Here is a 23,384-nt window from a genome sequence, read left to right on the forward strand (position 1 = left end):
TGCAACGTGATGGACATAAACCATTTCGCCGCAGAGACGAATTCTTACGTACAGTGCTCACAGATTGAAACGCGACACTGCGAGCGCGCGGCCGCCGGTACATGCAGCGCCGCCCGTGGACGCCCGTGAAAGCCAGGTGTTGCATTGTGGTATACCGCGAGGATGAGAGCGTGTTGACCGTAGGCTTATCGCTTCCGGTTGCCAATGAGCGGGAGTGCGGTTCCCCGCAGCGACAGCGGGGCGCTGCGAGCCTGGAGCGCTGGGTTGCGTTTGTGCGCCGATGATTTTGCGAAATCGTGTGCGTGCCCTTCTAATGCGGCACAGTAATGTTCATGTAATGCATAGTCACGCTCATCTGAATAAAAAAAGCTCCTATACGAAGGAACCGCAAACTTTACTCCAGGATCTAAACGAAAGAAAAAGGAAAGACGCCTTTGCAAGCACGTTGACGTGTGGTGCGGTGCATTAGTGCTTCGTCGGCTCACCTCTATATTTAGTTTATATCATGGAATAAAGTTGGCTGTTCCTTCGCGCAGACGCTCGTTTTATTCAGATAAGCGTGACCGAGCCTTATATGCACATTATCTGTGTCGCATCGGAAGGGCACGCGTAAGAAGAGCGCCCGAGCAGACGATGTCGCGAAATCGGCTGCGCCAGGCGGCTACCACCGGCGCACAAACGCGCTCCAGGGTCGCAGCGCGCCGCTGTCGCTGCGGGGAACCACAGCCCCGCTTATTGGCAACCGGAAGCAGCACGCCTACGGATAAAACGCTCTCACCCTCTTGGTATACCACAATGCAACGCCTAGCTTCCACGGGCGTCCACGGGCGGCGCTGCACGTACCACAGGCCACGCGCTCGCAGTGTCGCCAGTGTCGCGTTTCGATCCGTGAGCACTGTACAAAATAAGGCTGCGGCAGTCAGTGCATGCGGTCTTAATTTTCCACGAAGGAGGTCCATACGTGTCCGTTATTCTAAGTGTCTAGCAATAAACTCCCGGTTGGGCCACAGAAAATGTAACTGTCAGGGCCGCTTATATCTCTGAATTTAGACTTTGCATCGCTTATATATGGGGCGATATTCGGGACACGACAAGAGTTTACGGCACGCGCACTCTGACAGCCAACTTGTTAAATTATTTGCTTGGAATTTTATTCATTTATTCATGTGAGATAACGCGGCGTATCAAGTTGCTCCTCGCGTGCATCCTAACCTTCACCGTCATCTAGCCACCGATAGTATTCACTTTAGGATCGTGACTCTGCAAGCCCGGTGCGCAGTCCCTCCTATGTCATGATCGCTTTGCGCAGCCAAAAAAGCCCATTCAGCCTCGTCTGTTCAGTTTTGACACACGAGTAGGCTCTGCCCAACCAACAGTTTTGTTTCCTGAGCCGTTCTTGCTCCCGGCTGTTCTTACCAACACTGCTGGCCAAGAGTGTTTTCCAACTGATAGATGAAAGCCTTTAGCACGGCGACTGTCGTACCGTATTCAAAGTAGCGGGGCGGCATGCTTACCCTCCTGGCATTATTCGTCGCTTTCGCATTCGCGTGCAGTGAACGGGTCGGCACCTACGAGTACGAGGACTGCGGTGAGTACGGCCGTCTAAAGCATTTTTTTTATTAAACTGGTGTCGACTGCATTGCATGTTGTAGCAACCTGCCTCTGCAGCTGTCTTGTCTTGACGTCTTGGTAACTTGCCGAAAGAGTGATAGCTATACTTGTCGATGTTGTACAGGATATTATCAGTGATACGGGTTGCTTGTCGGTGCTAGCCGCTCTTGTTAAATTAAGGTAAATTTGTGGCGAACAAGAAGCAGTGTTGGTTGAGAGGGAGGCAGCGTTGGCTGTGCACTGACTCAGGCCCGTGACTATCGCGAGACTGAAAAGACCGACAAAAAGGCTATCAAAGATAGTGCGTGGTCTGCCACGGCACACTACGCGATTCTGAGCTAAAAGAATTGGACGGTCTTGCCTTGTTTGTGGTTTAGGATCTAGTGTTCGAAGGAGGCTGAAATAGGCGCGTATGCGGCAGATTATGTTGACTCTTCTTGCGGCACGAATTTCCCCACTCTTTTTCATTCGCACTGTCCATAAATACTTGCTGATTTTTTGGAATGTGCCCCCGATTGGTCCCAATTTCTCACTCGTTGAGGCGTTCGTCAGCCGCGGGTTAGTTTCATGGCTTTCATGTGCACTCTTCAATCGCAGCAAGGCCGTTCAATAGGTGGGAAAATATCAACGGTAAGAATCTTTTGAAACAAAACCAAACTTCCTTCGTCACAGTAACGAATTTTTAGCGTTACAAAATTTCGGCTCAGTTTGCAGCTTCCTGTTTCGCTTTTAAGTGCAGAGCACTTCAGGGGCTCGCCTTGTCGTCGTAGCTCGCTCGCGTGACCCAAGTACTGCCACACAGGGAGTTCCGTCTTAGCGGCGTAACCCAGAGCCTTCGAAAGCCATGCGGTTTATGTAGTCATAAGCGTTCTAACCTTGTGAACCGCTGGCGCTTGTCATGCATCTCCCCGTTGTTTGGCTCCAAGAAAACTGTAGGTATATTTGAGGCAAAATATACGTAATTAACCGGCAGCGCCCGCGTTCATTCAGTTAGGAACGCTCGTTGGGTTGGATTTTACGACAGTAAGCGATTAAAAGTGGCAGTGCAACGCCGGCACGTGCGGGAAGAGAAGCACAAAAAGAACATAACTCCCGCTGGCGCAGTTTCGGGCAGGGGGCGCGCGAGCACAGCGAAGGCGGGAAATCTGAATTGCATTGGGTGGTAGCAGTGAGCGGGTAACGGCGCTACGGGCCGTTATGGCGAATCACTGCTCTGCACTTCCGACAGCTTTCACATTGAGTGGAACGGCTATAATTTTTTATGGTTAAATGATTCCTCTCGGTGTCGTTGCCATAAGGTTATCCTACAATTTACCGAAGTATACCTTTGCAAACACATTTCCCTTGCTTGGTTATTGTTGAAATAGCACTAAAATTTCTAATGGCCCTAATTTCATGCACGGGCGCGGTAGACGGGAAAGCGTTGAAAGAAAGCATGCAGAAGCATTTTCAGTCACGACGTCCTGCAAGAGCCTATGCACAAATCGCTGGCAGGATAGCAAAACAGCACTAGGCAGCTTATCCTTGCTTCTGCATGAGCTATCTTGAATTAAATAGCATTTTATAGGGTTGAGCGAAACGAGAACAGGCAGAGATCATGGTAAGAATTGGGAGTGGGCGTATTGATTAGTAAGAAAATGACAGGGAATGTGGATGCATGTTACAGCATTGGTGAGCGGGTGGCAGTTGTCATCAGGCACAGGGCATGCTACTTTCCGCGCCGGTCTCTGCCGACGAAGACGAAGCTGTAGACATTTTATGTGGAGAAATTTAACCGGCAGTGTACAAGTCACACACCCATTAGTATATCACCATGGGGGACATTAACGTAAAAATAGAGGAACAGAGGAACCTAGAGTGGAAAAATTAACACTAGGCAATCAATATAGCCATGGTGATACTCTCGTTGGCTTTTCAGAAAGCAAAAATCTCAAAATAAGGAATACATTCTTCCACAAGCGGCTGAATATGGGACGGGCACGGAACATTGGCATGGAACATGGAACATTTGGTGTGACCGAACAGCCACATCAAAACATTGGTAGGTCTAGCCATTGCTATGGCAGAAAATTGCCATGCGAACCTGTTTTGGTTACATTGTGTGCACACTTCCCCAAAACAAAATACGATTGACCGGGACGCAGCTTCAAGGCGTGCGTGACTCGCTTATTGAAGCCGCATTCTCCACCCTCACTCGCGCCTCATCCTCTGATGCGTCGCATTATTTTCCCCACTCGTATTTCCTATCGTGGAGACGTTCTGTCTGCGGACATTTCCAAGATCGAGTGCCTCCCCGCGCCTCTAAACGCATGCGGGGGAGTAATGCAGGAGCTGGAGTCGAACAGCTTCGCTGTCGAATCAAAATTGATTTTATTTGACTGTTAATTCGGGCAATGTTAATGTTGACTGTTCGGGCAATGTTGACTGTTAATTCGGGCAATACAAACAACAAATCAAGTCATGCCCAAAGCATACATTGGACCAAGTGCATTGGACGCGTGCTGATATGGTGGTGTAATACTAGAGATTAGAACTTTTGTAGTTATGTTAACATGAAGAATGTGTATAAAAGGTGCAAGGTTCATCGTATTAAATTTAGTTGGAAGTCAGCGTTCGTCCCGTCGTCTTTCTGTGTCCGTGTTTTATTTCGCGCTGTACCATCTTTTACAATGAACTACCAACTCGCCCAACAGTACACTCTAAGTTTATTTTGAGGCGCCTTTCCACGCTGTGTCGCCACTGAACGGGATCATCCTTGAAGGGCATCATCGTAGCTGCAATCAGCCTGCTGCGCGCTTCGCTCCCGAATGTAGTAGATAACAAGATGCTCAGGGCCGACAGTCCATAAAAAGACGCCTGAAAATAAATGACCGGCGTCGCTTCGTTATCAAGCATTTCCCCTAACAGTAGGCCACACTTAAAGCGCTCTGAAAAAACTACGCATGCGCGCAGTTTACTGACAGTTCAGCCTGACGGTGTGGCATGCGTTGGAGGCTGTGTGCTAAGTTGTTCGTATTACTTTTTATCCCCATGTACACGCGCATAACGGAGGATGCCGCCGTCTATCACGCGCCCACGGCAGTCACCACAAATAGCAGCGACAAAACTCTCGCGACAAGTATTTTAGAGAAATGTTCGCCGAAGACGTATTTGGGATATCGGGTAACGCCTTTGCGCTGCTGAGCACGAGGACGCGGGTTCGATTCCAGGCCGCGCCGGGCGATTTTCTGATGGAGGCGAAAAGCAAAAACGCCCGTGTGTACGAGATTTCGGCGCACGTTAAAGATCCCCAAGTGGTCAAAATTAATCCGGAGCCCTAAACTACGGCGCGCATCATCGCCTGCGTTGCGTCGGCGCGTTAAACCCTACTATCCATCAATCATAAATCGTTTAACGCCTGCGGCATGTTGTAGTTTGTCTCACGTCACAAACGCACAGTGAAAGCAGATCGCCACTGCGTTAAGAATTTCTCTTCAATTCAGGATAATGCAGAAGAAACACAAGAAGCGAAAACAAGACATTATTAAATATAAATTAACGCTATATCTGCTCGATTCACCGGTGCCTCTTCCCATTTCAGTAATGCCTAGTTCTTTTTATCACAATCCCTTCGTCCTCTCGTGTTAGTAGAATGAATAAATTGGAGTTGTAACCACTTTTTTGAGTTCTCACGACTCGTCGGCGGTATTTCTGGCCATTACCCTGAACAACGGGGCAATTGAGCACAAGCACCAGGCGATTACTAGCAAATGCTTCACATTATTCAGAATCCTCCCAAAGGAGTTTCTGGGCTGTTTTGCGATTCTTACGTGCCTATTTTTGACTAAATAGCGCATTCGTAAGCCATAGCCAATCCAATTAGGTCTCTACGCGTCAATAATACCGTAATGAAGTTTGGAACAGGGTGTCGAACCTGACTTTTTTCGGGTTCGGTTCGGGTTCGGGTTCAAGCCTTTTGGGTTCGGTTCGGGTTCAGTTCCAGAGCACCATTCCGTTCCGGTTCGAACCGGTTCAAACGGGTTCAGACGGGTTCGAAGAAAAAAAGCAGGTGTGTTTTTTTCTGTTAATTTTTTTGTGCTCGTTTTTCGTTTCCTTATCAAGGCGGCATAAAACCAAGTCATAAAGGTGTTTCTTTGTGAAAATATTTTGCCTTGGCCAAACTAAAGCGACCCTGCAACACTTTTTTAAACTTTTATCTAAATGCTTGCAGAAAGTAGTCAACCAACACATCCTGTACTTAGATTAGGGGTCGCAAAGTGCCTCAGCAAAAATTACTGCTCTCTCCTCATCAGATAACTTTGAAATTTGCTTAAAATATTTTTCCCTCCTTCCCCGTCTTGGCGTTCTTCGACCGCTGAATGACATCATTACAGCGGTGTAGCGGCTATTTGCCGGCTTTCCTTAAGTTGCAGAATAGAATGCATTTCATAGTAAAAAGAAAGCCACAAAAGCGAAGCAGAAACGGAAGCTGCATCCGCAGCGACTAGGAAATCACGCACTGATGCTCTGTGCTGGCAATTGCTATAGTTCTCGCAGTGCTTCCAGATGCGCAGAAGGGTGAAAGCGTTTATCGAAAGTGTTGATTTGTTTTTATTTATTTATTTATTTATTTATTTATTTATTTATTTATTTATTTATTTATTTATTTATTGTAGGGTTTAACGCGCCGACGCAACGCAGACGACGAGGCGCGCCGTAGTGGAGGGCTCCGGATTAATTTTGGACACCTGGGGATCTTTAAAGTCCTCCTAAATGTCGTACACACGGACGTTTTCGCTTTTCGCGCCGATCAGAAAAGCGGCCGCGCGGCTGGGAATCTAACCCGCGTCTATGTGCTCAGCAGCGCAACGCCTTAGCCACTGAGCCACCGCGGCGAGTTTATCTAAAGTCTTCAATAGCTCCTTTAACTGTACAAGCTACTGCAAAACCTTTTCTATGGTAGTTTTACGAGTATGTGGCGCCCCCGCCCCCTCCCCAATTTTCGTTGGCCGCTAAGTTCGTGTCCCTGCCAGGCTCGGTGTGAAAGAAACATTGTGCACGGCTGGCGAATGAACACCGACGAGGAGAGCTGCTCGCGGTCAGTCACCGTGCCACCAGCACGCTTCGGGTCGTCACTCGGGGGGGGGGGGGGGCACTACGACCCTCCCACGTTCCCGAATGCGGGCCAAATCGTGACAGATAGGTCAAAGATTACAACAATAACTGAAGCTAAACAAAAGGTTCGTTGGGGCACTTAGGGCACTATTTGTATGAATGTGAAAGCATTGCTGTTTATGGCCGCAAGTTTACCTTTATTAATTTATGTTCGTTCATTTTCATGATTTAATTTTATTTTATACTTGGCTTACAACGGCAATTTTATACACCACAGTTGTTTTCTTGAGGAAACAAGAAATATGGCAGACGATTACGGTAGTCGCTAATGCGAAATTTGAGCGCAGCGCGAACTGTAGTCTTCTCGGCGACGGCGCATAGCTACTGTGTCTTAGGGAGTGATTGCGTCCACAACAAATGCACGACGCCATGCGGTATACTCTGTCGTTATCTCGTAAGGCGTTGCTGCCGTGGAGCATGTCTCGCGCGGTCTGGAAATTTCGCCCTCCCCTCCCACTTTCGCCATACTTTCGTCCGCCGCTTTCCTGCTCGCTCTAGCTTCGGTGGCGTCTTCGTTCTCTCGGTTACAACGAGGCCGACGCTGAGAAACTACGCAAAACCACAGGAGCAGGCGCTTAAGGGCTGCGCTCTAACGCATGACTCTTCAGAGCCACCGCTGTGCGCCATGTGATCCACTCCCTTCGCCGACCGGTGACTGGCCGCACATCGTCTCCAAATAATCCGTCCTCGCCACAGTCTTCTCGAAGGCGAACATGTACCCTCCTGGCTAGCGGGCAGCTCTCCGGTGCCTCCAGCGTCTCCCCCATCAGTGCATCCTAACCAGAATCTTCTGGCAATGAGCAGCCTCCCTGCAGGCAGCCTTTTGCCTCGACCTACTAAGCACACGACCCGCCCGTCCACAATCGTTTTTGGTACCCTGGAGTGTCGCCGTGGTGGGGCATTTTGCGTCTCCCCCACCTCCCCCCCCCCTTCGGCAGCTCGTGACGGCCCGCCCCTCGTCCCCAAATCATGCATCCTCACCAGAATGTTCTGCCTGGCAGGCAGGCAGGCAGGCAGGCAGGTTGTTTACTGGTAAGCGGGCGGTTTCTTTGGCGGGCAAGAGAGCCTACGTGCCCGCCACCTTTTTTTGGGTCCATCAAATGTTACGCACGCACGCACGCACGCACCCCTATTTTCGCACAATGAGCAAAAATATGCATTGTAAATAAATCGGTTGGTCTGCTACGCTTTTCATCTACCCCAAGTTTCAACGGCGCTTTAGCGGATTGGCAGTGCTAGAAGTAGAAAACAGTCCGGCGTCGGCGTTAATTTCTGACGGCCAAGCGTGGCAGGTGGCATTTAGAGCAATTTCTTTCTGCTTATCTGTTATCTGCTAACAGAGCTGTTGGAAAGAAAGAACGGCTATAAAGGCTCATTGGACGGCGTGTATAGGACGGCATTGGATAGGGAACCACCGGAGATATGAACTTTCTAATGGCCCTTCAGCGACCGGAGACAGCGATTGGGCTCTAGGAGTGATAATAGCCAAGTGAAGTCACAAGCAGCAGTAATGATCACTTGTAGAGAGAGAGAGAGAAACTGAAGTTTAATTAAATTGAGGCAAAGGTTCAGAGAGGCGTCCTCATTCGAGGGGGCCGAATCGACAGCCGTTTCCATCAAGAGCAACTGATCTGTAAGGCCGGAACTGGTCATGGCTGTCTCCCAAATCTCTATGGAAACGTGGAAGTTGGGTGGATCTACGGTACACTTGTCGCAGCCGCCTACTATGTGTATGAGGTTCCCAGGCTCTCCACACAAGCGACGAAATTGAGAGAGCTGTGTCCCGTCAAAGAGGTGGAGTCTGGTGGTGTGTGGGAAGGAGTATGCCCGCAGGGCGCGGAGTAATCTTTCCTGGTTAATCGGTAGCGATTTGTGCTGGGAGGAGTACGTTCTACGGAAGAGGCTATAGTGCTGAGTAACTTCCTGGTCTGTGACTGCAGGATGCATGCACTCGAGCCCGGCTTCATCAGCTGGCTAAGCGGGTCAAATCTCGAGCCACGAGGTTGGTGATCTTGTTTGCCGGATATGCCAGTATGAGCTGGTGCCCATACAATCGTGACTGTCTCGTTGGTGGTCTCCGATTGATCATTGGAAGTGCTGTAAGATGCAATCGATCGTTGGCAAAGTTGGGCCACGCCTGCTAAGACTCTGTTATAAGAGTTTTGGCGCCGCTTCCTTAGCTTGAACGGGGCTGTGTTCGAGGGTTGAGATGCTACACCTGTGGGAGGCTGCAGAACGGTAGCACAAAGAAAGAGATGGTATTAAAGAATGCTATCGGACGTCTCTTGCATCAAACCAGTTGATCGTTCCTCCCTTTTTTTCTTTCAGTTTAGTTTCTTTCCAACTGTCGCACCTCATATACATACCCGTTTTGAAAATCCTTTGATGAATATAAAATAGGCATTAGGCTATTAGTTATTAACTTTAGTGCGAGATGGTAATTTTAATATAGAAACAACATAACAGCGCAATACGGGCATAAAGAAAGAATTTTTATAGCGTTCAGCTGGTCGTCACATAACTTTGCGGCTACTTTGTGCTAGACAAAATTTTGTGATTGGTCGAGAAGGAGAATGCTGCAAAATGTCGAAATGCCAAAGACCCCAAAGATATCATGTGTGGTCCCACCGTCTAATCTGCCTTAACTGACTCGCTAGTTCCTGGAATCCAAATTAATCAACACACCAGTCCAACTAATCCACATTAGCTCATTCACTCACCAAACTAATCCACCCCAGTCTACCCCCTAACCCGCATTAATCGACTTAAATCCATCCGCCTTTAAAGTTTAAGGCTGAGCAGATTCAAGATAACATAAAAAATGCTATCAAATATAGTTTAAAAGTGGAAATTAGAATCCCCCTTTTTTATATCTCATGAGAGAGAGAGAACGCGTGTTCTCTTAGAGCAGTAACCAAATGACACAACGGCACTGTATACGAGCAGAAGTGAAGTTAATTTTGAGTACTACGAGTGTTTGTGTCTCAGTGCTGTTTGTATATTAACTGGCCATTCAAACTAAAATAGGTGGAATATGTGGATTTATTGTTGATGGTGTCCCTGAAGGCCTTCACAAGCGGACAGGGATGCATGCGAATTAATAACACATTGAAAACTTTACACGATTTTAAATACCATGCAGATAGAAACCATGAAGAATATTCCATGATATGTTGCCTCGGAATATGCGTTGTAACTTGGGTTATGCTAATTGTAAAAGAGAATTGGGCGAGATGGGCAGTACCTAACGCAAACTGATTGTATATACGGACAACTTTACATTAAATTGAGGGCAATAGTAAGAAGAGAACATGATGGGCCTTGGGAACTGCAGACTATGCGAAATATTTCATGGTTCTGTCTGGCGAGTGGCAAAGGTAGGGACCGAAATGGAAAACTAGAAATCATATTTTTGAGGCCCCGGAACCGGTTCGGAACAGTTCCTTCGATTCGTTCCGGTTCGGGTTCAGTTCCAAAATGGCGGAAAGAATACTGTTCCGGTTCAGTTCCAGTTCCGGGCAAAAATTCGGGTTCGGTTCCGGTTTTCGGTTCGGTTCCGGTTCCGGTTCGACACCCTGGTTTGGAACGCTGTGGTTGGTTAGGAACGCTCAGTCATCATTGGTTGATCCTCTAACAAGTAATCCTTGTTTGATGCTCCAGCTGTGTCAAGAAGCGGAGAATGTTGCAAACATTTTGAAAAGAGGGGGGTTTATTTCGTGGTTCAAATGTTGCGTTCTCTATGTACCAAGTGGTGTCGCTGAGTGATTTACTTACCTCGATCGGTGTGTTATTGACTTCAGCCGTTGCACCGAAGTTCTAGTCTTGTCTACGGTGTTTTTTAAAGAGTCATGGTGAAAGTGCATCCGATCCCAGCTGCGGCTGTCTTTCTGATGAAGGCAAAAAAAAAAAAAAGACGCCCAACTGTACTCTAAAACGGCGTATTTCATAGACCAGGTGTTTTTTTTTTTATCATTGCCTGTTACGTAACTACCTGGTGTTCTTCCTTCTTTTTTGATGTTTAAGCTGAAACAAACTCGAACGTTTTAAAATTTGGGCGATTTCTTGGCCAAGTTTGGCGGAATTTTGTTTTTCGTTGCGCGATACTTGGGCGGGTTTGTCTTGACGAGTTGACGGTTTTTGGTTGGTGCATCTGGTAACTCGGCCGGCGGGGCTCGTCTGCTCAGCGAAAGAAAGCTGTTCGGCAGCCGCTCTCCTCGATAACACCTCTGGCTAAACCGTTTCTGTCCGGTTAGGGTGGTTCCGGAGATAGTTGGTTTTAGCGCCGCACCCGTAAATGTGCCGGGAATAGCTGTTAGGCCGGGTTCAGACTGTTGCCCCAAACGTCGTAATATCTTTATAAAGAATAACTTCCTTTCACGTCTCAGCCAACCGAACTGCCGGACATGCCGTTTCTTTACGTCCATAGATCACGATATGGCTTTTGCGCCGGTAGTCTGAACATAGCCTTACACACGGAATAATACCAGTGACCTTACAGCCATACATGTGCCTGTCAAGGTAGTAGAGGTAGGAACTTCCGCATTCTTACACGCAGGCCGTCTTAAGTACCGCTGCCGAAATTTAAAATCTAGGAAGAAAAGAAAGCCCAAATTTATATCGTTATCTAAAATATAGGGAATGAAGTGTGGAGGAGGAACAAACGTTTATTTTACATATTTAGAGCAGATGGACGGCCGCCTTAGTCCAGGTAGCCGCGTGCTGTCGCTGCTCTGGTGGCCCGCTGGATCAGGCTTTGCTGGTCCTGCAGGTCCGAGCTGTTCAGCGCGCTGAACAGCTCGGTGAACAGCGCGCTGAACAGAAGAATACGAGGTGGGGGGTTGTGTCTGGGGTGTGGCAGTCACGGCAGTTATAGGTGAAACGGCTGGGGGAGATATGGGAGAGGATGGTGCCGTTGTAGAATGTATTTGTTTGGAGACGTCGCCAGATGCGGGATTCTTTGTTGGTGAGTGCAGGGTGTGGGGGAGGGTATTCTCGGCGGGTGTGGCGATAGTGCGCTAAGATGTCGGAGTAGGTGGCTGGTAGTGGGTGTAGCGTGTCAGTCAGGGTGTCCAAGTCGCCCGGCCTCGTCGGGAGTGCCCGGAAGTTAAGTTCGCGGGCCGCAGCATGGGCTGCTTCGTTCCCGGGGAGGGAGGCATGACCTGGGGTCCAAACGATGGTCACGTTAGGACGTGATACCACGGCTTTTATAAGCTTGAGGGCAGGTAGAGGAATTATTCCAAGGAGTTATCTTCGACAGGCTTGCTGCGAGTCCGTGGTAATTGTGAGGTAGTCGCACGTTGCTGTATGCATTGCTAGGGCTATTGCAGTAGCTTCCGCTGCCGATGGGGAGAGGTGGCGGTATGTGGCCGCAGTGTATAAGGTGCCGTTGGTGTCGGTGACCACTAGGGTTGAGTGGGAAGTTGAGTGAGCGATGTCGGTGTAGCGGGTGTCGTTGTCCGATGAGTACTTCTTATGTAGGTAGTGAACACGAGCGTTGCGACGTCCTTTGTTGTACTCGGGATGCATATGTCGTGGAATGGGGGTGGTGGCCCCGTGGAATGGGGGACTTTGATGGTGGCCCGAATATGAGGGGGTATCGGCTGTAGTGCTTCGTGGGGTTCTGGTGTAGGACGGCCTAAATTCTGGAGGACTGTGCGGCCTGTGGGGGTGAGCGTAAGGCGAGAGAGTTGGCTGGTTCTTTGGGCTTCTATAAGTTCGGAGAGCGAATTATGTATGCCAGGTTGAAGGAGCTTGTTGGTGGAAGTGAAAGCCGGTAGTCCCAGGGCTATCTTGTAGGCTCGACGGATGAGAGCATCCAATTTGGAGTGTTCTTGGGGTCGGTGTTGGACATAGGGAGTGCCATATGTAAGCCTGCTGAGCAGTAATGCTTGCACAAGGTGACACGTGTCTTGTTCTTTAAGACCGTGTTTGTGCATGTATATACGACGGATGATGTGGGCGAGTTGCGATATTGTGGAGTGTAGTTGGGGTAGTAGTGCTCTTCCAGATCCATCGGCGTGGAAGCTTACACCCAGGATTCGTAGTGTCTTCACTTGCGGGACAGGTTCCTGGTGAATCATGACCTGAGGGTCCGGTGCCGGTTCGGGGGGTCTTCCACGGGTACGTGCACGAAGGACGAGAAGGGCTGATTTTGAGTGGTGACAGGTGAGACCGCGTGGTGCTAGGTAGTTGAGGACGGTGTACACCTCTTGTTGTAAAGCGGATTGCTGGGTGCCGGGTGATCCTTTGGTGATCCAGAGGGTAAGATCATCCGCGTAGAGAGCATGGTGAAGGTTAGGGATCCCGGAAAGCTGCTTAGGCAGGTCTAGAAGGGCGATATTAAACAATAAGGGGGAGATAACAGAACCTTGTGGGGTGCCCTTGGGGGGTGCGGAGAACGTTGGGGAGATCAATGATCCGAGTCGGATTGTGGCAGTTCGGTCGGATAAAAATGCCCGTACATAGTCGAAGGTGTGAAGGCTTTTTTTTTCTTATCTACTCGGCGTTGGGTAAACACCATTGGACTTGCATCGAAGTGTCGATGCGTTATCAAGCGCTTGTCGTGGCTGCCAGATAGTGACAAAAATTGCTTCCCGCCTCCCATTGTGCTTCAGAAGACTGTGAATGCTGATATGTGATAAGCGCGCACATATCTAAGTCGCAGTATTTGCAGTATAAGGATGAAACGAACGAAGGAGTTGTTGAATGATTCCACTCAAAGAATCGTTGACCATAAATTACGCCGAAGTCACACTCATTGTAACCGCAGAACGATGAAAAGTGTGAACCTTATACCCCAACTAATAGAACTGGTTTCTTTCTGTGTGTGCGTTTGTTTTCTTTTTACAGCGACATTGTCTTGCACTGGGTTTTGACCAAAATTGCGTGCGTCTACCGCGGGTTGCGCCGACAGAGTCGCACGCGCTCGCTCCAGGGCTAGCATAAAATTCTGTTGCTTTCGATCTAATCTAGGTGCCTGAAAAAAAAAAAATCGCACTAAAATTGGCCGCTACAACAAAAACTATTACGCCCAGTTTCATTGACTGGTCATAATTAGTTCACTTACAGTCAAGTCGTAAACGTTACGAAATTCTCGTCTGTTGTCGATTCGCAAGGCCGTCTACGGGGAAATGTGGTTAGCGAAAACGCCTTCTTTTATATAAATTATTTCGCAACAAATTACATAAGAATTAAGAAATAGTTTTAAGGTAGTTATGTGCGTGCGTCTTCATTCCAGTAAATATAGAAAGTCACCATGCTCAACTTAATCTAGTTATCGACTGGTACACATTCGCTGGTCTTGCATCTTCCCACTGTTCACAGTAGTATAATTGCTCTATTTTTTTATTTCGTCCCATGTCATGCACACGGAAAGATTAAGGAATTGGAGAAGTTACGGGGGTTGTGTTCGTAGCTATTGGAAGGAACGATTACATCGATTTTTTCTGTTTTACACGTGTTCAATGCAGGGAGCACAGCGAAAATCCTGTCGATCAAAGTCGAGCCATGTCCCAGCGATCCGTGCGTGTTCTTACGAGGAAAAGACACCAAGATTCATTTCTCTGTCATAGCTGGTAAGTTGGCGCGGTTGATAGCCGCGCGATGGGTTTCTGTTACAAAAAATCTGAGAACGCCCAAGCAGTTCTTATGGGTTGTGAATGGGAAAGCATTATTGTCCAGCTGAACAACCGAGAACTGAGGCCACAGTAGGTGTTACTTCTGCCCACCCGCCCTTGCAAAAAATATACCCTGGCGTTCTTTCCGCCCTGTCTCCAAGGGTCAGGCAATCACCCACGCAATATTATCCTTAGCCACTCCTGGCAACCACGTGATCCTCAGCGACAGTCAGGATGTTCTCTGCTTGTTCCAACAGCAGTTGCTTCCCATTGAGATTTTGCGTGTACTCCATACTCATCTGGCCAAACACACTGGTACTAGCTACGTGGTGGACTGGTTTCCTGGTCATGCTGGCGTCCTGGGCAACTAGCCGACCCATCGGCTCTCCTGTACTCCGCCCTAATCAGGAGATTCGAAGACGCCCTGGCCAATCCCGTTCCACCCACCCACGCAAGCGCGACAAGCCCGTCTACATCGACGCCAGACTGTACAACCTTTAGTCAGGGATAGGCAGACTTTTTCACTCCCTCTCGCATGTTACCCCGGGCAGATGTTTGTCTTATCCGGCAAGCGCGAACGGAGAGCCTTCAAACCCCTCGCGCACTACGTAGATTAGAAGGCCATCGCAGCCCTGCACGGTGCTCTAACAGTGTTCTGGGTTTCCCAATACGCACCATGTTCTTTGAGACTCTCATGCTTCGCAAGCATCACTCTTGCTCCGTGCTCGCAACCCACCTTAAATTCCTTTCACCTCCTCCCTCTTCTCTCCAAGACTGGCTCGCGCCGCAGGAGGGAACAGAGCGAACGGCCTGCATGGTGGCGAGCTTTGGTAGCTCACGTTCGTCAGGTCCTCCCTTCTACACTGCTAATTCTTTCCTTTTATCCTAAAACCCCGGTAACGCGTATAAACAAAAAGCCTCGTTTCGGCTCGTGTTGCCGAAGGGCTAGAAATAATTTTTAAATCTGGTCCGACGGCAGCAGATTATTTATTTATCTATTCATATATTGATTTTCTGTGTTTTTAGGAATTTATTAATTTCGATTTGCGCTGTAATGCAGCCAAGTTTTTGGAAAGGATAATGAAGTTCGTATGTCAAAAGGTCATAAGTTATATAACCTTGTTTTTTTTTCTTGGCGCGCTAGATATGTAACGCAAGGGAAACATTATATTCTTCCAATACAACAATTCACGTTTCTCGTATCCCACTCGACCGTTAGACACGGATCTTACTTCGAAAAAGAGGTTTAATATCCGCAATCACAACGCGTTTCTGTGTCTCTCAGAAGGATGTTAGGGCTTGCCGACAATTTCATTTACTCTTTTGGCTCCGTACTTTTGCATCATCTGAATACCTGAAGTAACAATTGTTACTTTTCTACGTCCCTTGAACCCATTCCACACTCCAACCCTCCCACTCCCCCTTCACTCTTCATGGCTTCAGTTGTGGCGTCTACTGAACCACCTGAAAATTACTCACACTTACATAGTGCGCAATTTTTCTTTCGATGTTCGAAAGCAAAGCGGGGCCCCTGCAGTTCACGTGCAGCTTCGGAGCGTTAAGCGCAAAAGTCGATAAGTCGACACGAACAAAAGGGTGCGGTGCAGATAAGTGTGCCTGTCAGAAGATGTTTCGCTTTTTTTAGTGCCACCTGCTGCAATAACCGGGCCTGACGCCCATTGAACTTGTACGACAATGAAGAGGCCCCTGAGAATTACACGTGAGCTCTACCACGAAGAGATAACCGACTTCCTTGTTAAGTGCTACGTAGATCACGCCAGAGCATACGCCTACAAAAAAAGATAAGGCTTCATTTTTTTTTCAATTCACCTGTCTGTGCCTGATCTAAGGGCAGACTCTTACCTCGATATTTAGCGGGATATTTAAAGTACAGAAGCGCTGTGTGTGCGCACGCACACACCTGTGAACACCCTAGCGAAAACTAACTCGAAAACGAGTACAATATCCAGGCAATAAATGAAGCAGCAGATACATGGTTCTTCGTCTTTGAGAACACCTGGCATTACCCAATTTCCTCTCTGCGAACGATGCTTATAAAAATCGTATAAAGAAATCCATCTTGTTCCCGAGAGTTTGCCACTCACTTTTTTTGATGGGTGGTAGTCTGACCTGAAAGTCTCCTGACGAAGTGAAAATTCACTGAGGACACAAAGCTTAGCCGCAGTTCCTAACCAATAAGAGCAAGTATTTCGCCGTAGTAAATAATTTGATCATTACGTAGTTATGAGTACTTCGATCGCGTCCTACGAAAACCTGTTCGGCAGTGGGTTTTGTTTGCACATGCTACTAAAACCACAGACATTGAAAAAGAGAACTACCAAGACAAGTTCGTTTGCCAGAACATCGGCGCAACGCTGAGGCTACCACCATTTTTGTTTACACGTTCATTCTTTGAGCAACCTTCGCCACTGTTTATTAACTACGGACATCCTTAAAAAAAACTAAGAACCCTCGAGCCGGCCCGCAGCAGTGCTCCACCGACGGTTATTCACGATTCCACACGGAAGCGGCTCTCTAGTTTTAGCAGGACAGAAGCAACCTTTTCAGGGCGCAGAAAATACGTGAGTTTGGCAACTCGTTCTCTGATGTTTCTTTCTTCATTTTTTTTTCTGCACTATATTGATAACAGCTACAGGGGCAGCGGCGGATCCCGTGGCTTTTCGCACGATGACGTGTTATCGCATGCCCTTTTGCCGTCTCATTTGGCGAGCCCGTACGCGCTCATTCTGCTGCTTTGATATAGTATGCGACTAACAACGCGATCCCGTGTTCTCTAGCCTTGATAGTATAAATTCAGCGTAATGAACGAAACAGGAAGATAAGCATGTCTTCCACATAAACTGAGTGCGGTTCGATGAATGTGTAAATATACCGACATGACGAATAAATTAGTTTAGAGTCAGCGCTAGTCCTTTTTATCTTGCTTCATTTCTTCATCATTGCACTGAATGTATACTCTTGATATGTAGAAGCTTGCCAAGGTGGCCTCCTTACTCTAACCTTTAATAACGTAGTTCATCACCTCTGTCAGAACTTCTCACTTGGAATGCAATGGCGCCGAATGATATGATATTTGCTCGCTTACGAAAACGGAACCTGGATTGCTGAAAAAAGGGAAAAACCTCTGTTCCTACCACCGTTCACAACCCCGTTTTCAATGTTTCTGCGGGCAGTGACACCGCTTGTCCCGTTTTGCTGCGCAGACCAGGACAGCAAGGGATTGCGACTGGAGCCGACCATGAACGTACTGGGACTGAAGCTTCCCGTACCGGGCATCGAGCGCGACCTCTGCAAGGAAGCCTACCCGTGTCCAATCGTCAAGGGCCGCCGGTACGACGGAACCATGACAGTGCGGGTGCCTACGTACGCACCACCAGTACGTATACATACGGCCTTCTCTTCCCACTCTTTCTCTGTTCGCTTATTGGGGCAATCAGAAGTAAATTTTGAGTTGGTATGGTGAAGCGATTTCGTAGGCTGATCGTTGCTGTTCACTGCTCCCCGCTTTGAGAGGCCTCTCTGGTTATAGCGGCATTTAGTTCATTCCATTACGCAAGGTTCTGTAGCACTGTTTGCACTTTTCACTGGAGGGACTTGAACGCACCGTAACATGGCACCGGCAAGAGCGCTGTTCCTAGCAGAAGACATAAGATGTCACCGCAGTAAGCTATTGCCGTGCGGGTAAAATGTGTTTTAAGCTTGCGTTTATCACTCCTGCTCTTGGAAATGTTTCTGAACAAAAGGGGAAAAAGATTCCAGTGAATCCTCTAGAGTCGATCCCTATGGTGAGGAGGCGCCGTTCAGCCACCGCGCCTTCAGCTGCTGCTGATACCAGCTGTGCTATCGGGCGCCTGTAATCAGTGCCTTTAAATACACGATAATGCTAATGCCTTCCTCTTGTTAAATCTTTTCTCTTCTTCTTTTTTTCCCCCTTTTTTTTTGCAATTACGCACCATGATTGCATTAGTGTGCGTTCTCTCCCTGCCGCGAACGGCAAGTCAGACTGGACAGCTAGAAACTGCAGAATCATACGGACGAACATATGAGGACTGCACGGGCTCGAAACTGGTTATTGAGAAAAATACACTCAAAAATTGTGCCAAAATTTCACTCACGTGCAACTGAAATCAGAGCTCGCATCCAAGCACTACGCAAGAAGTTCCATGTGTTTGCGAAGGACGCGTTTTCTGCGCATGATGTTGAGTAAAAATGAAGAAATAATCATGGCCTTCTGTCCGCTTCACACAAGGTAACTTATGTGTGTCTCACCCGCTGGTTCCTAGGCCTGGGCGTCTGTTAAAAATCTTTACCCCGGTAAATTAGCAGGCTTTAATCGGTTGATGGATCAATTAATCGTTTGCATTGGTTTAACAAAAAAATGATAAGGTATTTTAAAAATATATATATCAGTATGCCTCTCGTCCTGTTCAGCCATTCCAGACGAGGTAAGCAGATCATGACACTGATGCGGATGAAACGCTTATCACGTCATTCGTCATTCGCCATATTTCTATGATCAGCTTTGGTTATGATTACAGGCAGCGCCGATTAATAGGGGTTTACTTACGACGCAGTTAGTTCATACAACGGTAAAACGGTGTGCGTGGCTTGCTGTTTCTTGTACCGTGTCTAGTTGCATTAAGAGTAGCCATTTTCCCGTCTGTCTTGGGTATCAGCTTTGTTTTAATCAATACCATTCTGAGCATACCTGCATCGTTTTCTGTTAAGACGTAACGCAGGTTATTTGAACACGAATATGATCCTCGACACGCTTGCACACAATTTCAACCAATTAACCGGTTTAAAAATTAATCATGAATAAAGCACTGGTCGATTAATTGCAAGGTAATCGATTAATCACCCACCCCTACTAGTTACCTTTTTTTTTAATGAGACGCTCCAAAGATAGCTCGGAAACTGTAAACAAATGTCTCAATCGAAAAATAGCGCCCAACGATTTCAGTCCCAAGTACCTCCTTCTGGAATGGTGGACCTTTGTGCTTCGGTGTGCAATGCAGTGCGTATGATGATGGTATTCTTGACAAGAATTTTACTTTTCGGGGTTTCATAGCGCCATTGCCCTAATGTTTTTATACCTAACATACCTTCCATCACAACTTTTGGCGAAATAATTTTGTTCCGTACTTCAGTACGAAATCTTGTATAACTATCCGCCTCTTTGATCATCTGCACCGCCGGTCTCGGGGTCTCATTTACGGTGATTCTGTGACTCAACCAGAATCTCTGGGGCCAAAATTTGTAGCACACCTTCTTAATTTTTTATGAACTGGTTACGTGACATATATCATTCTGTGCATTGAACCAATTGGTATCTTATAAAACAACTGGAAATATTCATGCATGTTCAGTAATTATATTCTCATTACTGCCAAGCCTGTCGCATACTCATGACTTCGTAGATTACATGCATTCTTATGGAAGTGTTGTTCGAAATGCTCTTTAGAGTGTGATATGTCTAAGTAGCATTCCATATCGATAAGTCAAAATGCGAGCAAGCAGTCCACGCGTCTGGCGAGGTAAAAGGCTCTAATAAAAATGAAATGATAAGGAACCTGGCAGTCCATGTCCGGTCTCTTTCATGCCTGTGTAGATATTATTTGCGCCTTTTTACTGCTTTAGAATACGAACTGAAGAGCCAAACAACGCGTAGTTTGAATGAAGATTTCGCTGATGGACGGTTGCTAATCTTTGCTTGCAATGGTCGCATGGTAGACATATTTTCTCCTTTGTGCATTGTTTTATCCAGTAGTGGCTCTTATTGGTTCGCTAACACAATGATTCATTATCGGAACAGCAGACGACAAACAACTGCGTTATTTCGAAAAAAAAAAAAACATGCCGACTACCACAACCTTTGTAATTTTTTCCTTTCGTTTTGGGAAAGGGGGGGGGGGGGGCGGAAAATGTCCCGCCATTTTGCTAAACCTAATGTCCACTTTCTTTCTCTGTTTTCAGTTTGCAATGAATGTGGAGATGAAGATGATTGGCGACAAAGGCATGAGCACTTGTACAAAGGCTTCTATGTTGATCCAGTGACAGAACTTTTTTCGAAACGACGCGCCGCAGTACTCTGCGGGAAAGTGTAATCGTCAAAAGAAAATAAAGCCCGAAAGCTGTGCAGGGGAATTTTCTCGCCTCATAAAATGTAAAAGTTAGAAAAGCCACACTGCTTTGTTTTCAAGAAGTACAAATTAGCTTGAGTATGTTCTTTAAATGGCGCGTTTCTCTATCCGCATTCGTGTCTTTGAAAACGGAAGGCAGGCTTTACTCGGTTACAAGTCAAGGACAGCAACGAAAGTCGCCCCTGTGCCGTATCACCGAGACTGGTTGTTCCTCCGCAATGCGTAAATAGTCCGCTACTGTCATTATTTTGGAAACGCCAGATTAAGGCATGCGTTTAAAAAGAACAAGCCAACTTAATGTTTTTGAGCGTAAATTTTTAAAGTCAGGTAAATTTCCAGACGTGGCGTTTACAAAAACAAAAAAAAAAAACGTAATTGCATTCCGTGGTGAAAAGCTGGTGTGAAAATTACAAAACGTAGTATTAAAAAAGACAAAAAACATTGATGCAATTCTGCCTTGCGAATGTGGATGACCAGAGGAGCTGTAAACGTCGTCGCAGTAAGAACATTTCCGTTAATGTTCGAGCAGCTTTCTACGAAGAAATGCATCATTCGTTCCACTTAATACAATGGTCAAAGTGGTTTTGTTGTCGCTTGGAGAGTGTCAAATCAGTGCACATACACTGCTGGGTGGTCGATTGGGCAGGATCGGTGTGGCATCGCAAGCCAAACGCGTAATCCCAAATGAAACGCGTAAATTTTCTTTTCGGTATACAGGCAAATCCCCAGTGAAATCTTAGACTGCGACCACGGGGGTAGTGTCTTCGCATCTGACCCATGGTCGAAGGACACCTAAGAACTTTCGGGGGTTATAAATACAACGGCAGAAATGTCCAGTTGAACGCCTGAGATGCGTTGCTTTCGCCCATCTTCCCTGAACTTAATCGTTTTGCCACTTCTGACTTTCTTTTAGATGGCTTCGATCGGTCTCCTACATGTTGTAACACTGTTCCCTTTCGGTACTGCCGGGTTAGTGTGCGCTATGCAACGGCGCACGCTTCAAAGAGACGGAGAATCAAGAGTGTGTATGCGAGGACATCAAAAAATGTTCAGGAACTTAGCTTAACATAGCTCCACTGTGGAAGGAAATTTGAATTTACCTACTATAGCTTAGACTGAAATCTACATGCGGAAGCATTATTTACTAGCTTTGTAATTATCAGGGCTTAGAGTAATGCGGCATTTCTAATCCACTTGTTTCTGCTTCCGAACATTTCCCCCAGTTTCTTTATCCAATATGTATGTGCCTTACGAGGTCGATTCCTTGGCGCAACGTTAAGCTGTGTAATTTTAGTCCACTCTAACGCTGTTTATTCTACAGATCCACCTGCGGCTGTTTCTTGCTCTCGAGAATATTTGTATTGTTTTACTAATATCAAGTTCTTCTCGCCGTGTTCTTCAACGTGCATGATGTTTCGTTCATCACCTGAAGATTCAGCACAAGTATTTTAAATCCGTACTGTTACATTCGAGAAGGCGTCCCCGAAGCGGGCTCCGTCGCCTTCGTCAATTTAGTGGTAGCTTGGGGGTCGAGCGGCCAGCGAAAGTTGCTGCCTTGGTGTTGACAAGCCGAAGGTGAAACTGAACTGGTTTACTGCATGGCGAAAGATGAACACCGACGATACAGGAACATCACCTTTCCGGGTGAGCCTACAACATGACTCGAACAAAGCGACAGAGGGATCTGATGCCGTTAAAAGAATGCCGTTCGACGCTCGGAGGAACTGCGCATTTATCCCCGAATCGCTAACGGTGAAACAGCTTTCCTAGTGCTTTTCCCGCGGCAGGAAAATAGTACAAAGACACACAAGCACTCTTTCCCAAGTTCGTGAGGGCCGGCAGTAGCGGCGCTCGTTGAGTCTGGAAGAGGGGGAGAGGATATCTCGGCTGCGGCGTTCGCTTCGCAGATGAGTCTCAAAACGTAGAACAGTCGGTTTTGTATTTTGCAACCGCTTACGTTGAGTCGCCAACAGCGAGGCGCCCACGCGGCAGCCGTTCTCCGGCGTTTCGTAGCATGTTCGAGGAAGGCAGGCTTTCTTACACAGCCCTAGAGCTCTACACAAAACTTGCAGCATGCGCGAACAGGGTAGCGGCGCGCTCAATCATAACAGTACACAACAGCTCCAATGTTCGTAACATGGTGATTCTTCTACAAATCAGTTATACATCCACTTTTTACGCTTTATAGCACACACTGGAGGAGGTACCAGCTTATGCCTGGGTGTGCCAGCGGTCAAAACGAATATTTAGTTATTGGTTACTTGCCATAATTAGTTCACCTTAAAGTTGCACACGATTTGGAAATATTGTCTTCTGTCAATACATGAGCTTCTTCAGGAGGCGTGTTTACAAAATAATTACACCATCTTCAGTGGGCAACCCTGATGAGGATGCGAAGCATCATGGGGGCTCCATGTGGTTCCATTGTGTTGCCGTTATGTTGAGTGATCTGGTGTTTAGTAGCGCCAGAGGGAATTCCGCGTCCGGGTACACACCGGTGGCAAAGGCACGCAAGTGCTGTTGTGTGACGGTGAGTAGGCGGTGGTTCTCGAGGCGCCGAAACTCGTCCATCATGTTCTTGTCGGTGTTGTCGTCTCTGTGGTAGAATCGGTAGTCTCCGTCAGCGTTGGTGAGGTAAAGGTTGTTGACGTTGGTGCACCGGCTGAGAGCAACGTACACGCCCTCCTCTTCGCAGCTTTGTCTTCTTCTCCTCCTTCTTCTTCAGCGGTTCCCCTACGGGAAGATGACGACGGTGGTTGAACGCGAAGCTATCTTGTGATGGATTCTTTGGTTTGCCAATCCCTACGGGCATCCTGCCACAATCATCAGAGGCGCTGTG

At 47.4% G+C, this 23,384-nt stretch overlaps 1 protein-coding gene across 1 annotated transcript; it reads left to right on the forward strand.

Moving 5' to 3' along the window:
- The first annotated feature begins 1,371 nt into the window (after window positions 1-1,371).
- Window positions 1,372-20,549, forward strand: LOC144144549 (mite group 2 allergen-like Ixo r 2). Its single transcript, XM_077676058.1, has 4 exons — window positions 1,372-1,588; window positions 14,235-14,339; window positions 17,606-17,778; window positions 20,379-20,549. The coding sequence occupies exons 1-4, from the start codon at window positions 1,507-1,509 to the stop codon at window positions 20,457-20,459; spliced, it is 441 nt and encodes a 146-aa protein (XP_077532184.1). The 5' UTR covers window positions 1,372-1,506; the 3' UTR covers window positions 20,460-20,549.
- Window positions 20,550-23,384: the final 2,835 nt, after the last annotated feature.

Source organism: Haemaphysalis longicornis, unplaced genomic scaffold, assembly GCF_048455015.1.
Source record: "Haemaphysalis longicornis isolate Haplotype H1 unplaced genomic scaffold, Haemaphysalis longicornis Haplotype H1 scaffold_7, whole genome shotgun sequence".
In the NCBI taxonomy this organism is placed as follows: Eukaryota; Metazoa; Arthropoda; class Arachnida; order Ixodida; family Ixodidae; genus Haemaphysalis; species Haemaphysalis longicornis.

What these genes read in the sequence shown, in the direction of transcription:
- LOC144144549 (XM_077676058.1), top strand. Translation starts at nt 1,507, where the DNA reads ATGCTTACCCTCCTGGCATTATTCGTCGCTTTCGCATTCGCGTGCAGT. An exon ending in CTACGAGTACGAGGACTGCG is followed by an intron (nt 1,589 to 14,234) that starts GTGAGTACGGCC and finishes TGTTCAATGCAG; the next exon opens with GGAGCACAGCGAAAATCCTG. An exon ending in TGCCTACGTACGCACCACCA is followed by an intron (nt 17,779 to 20,378) that starts GTACGTATACAT and finishes CTCTGTTTTCAG; the next exon opens with TTTGCAATGAATGTGGAGAT.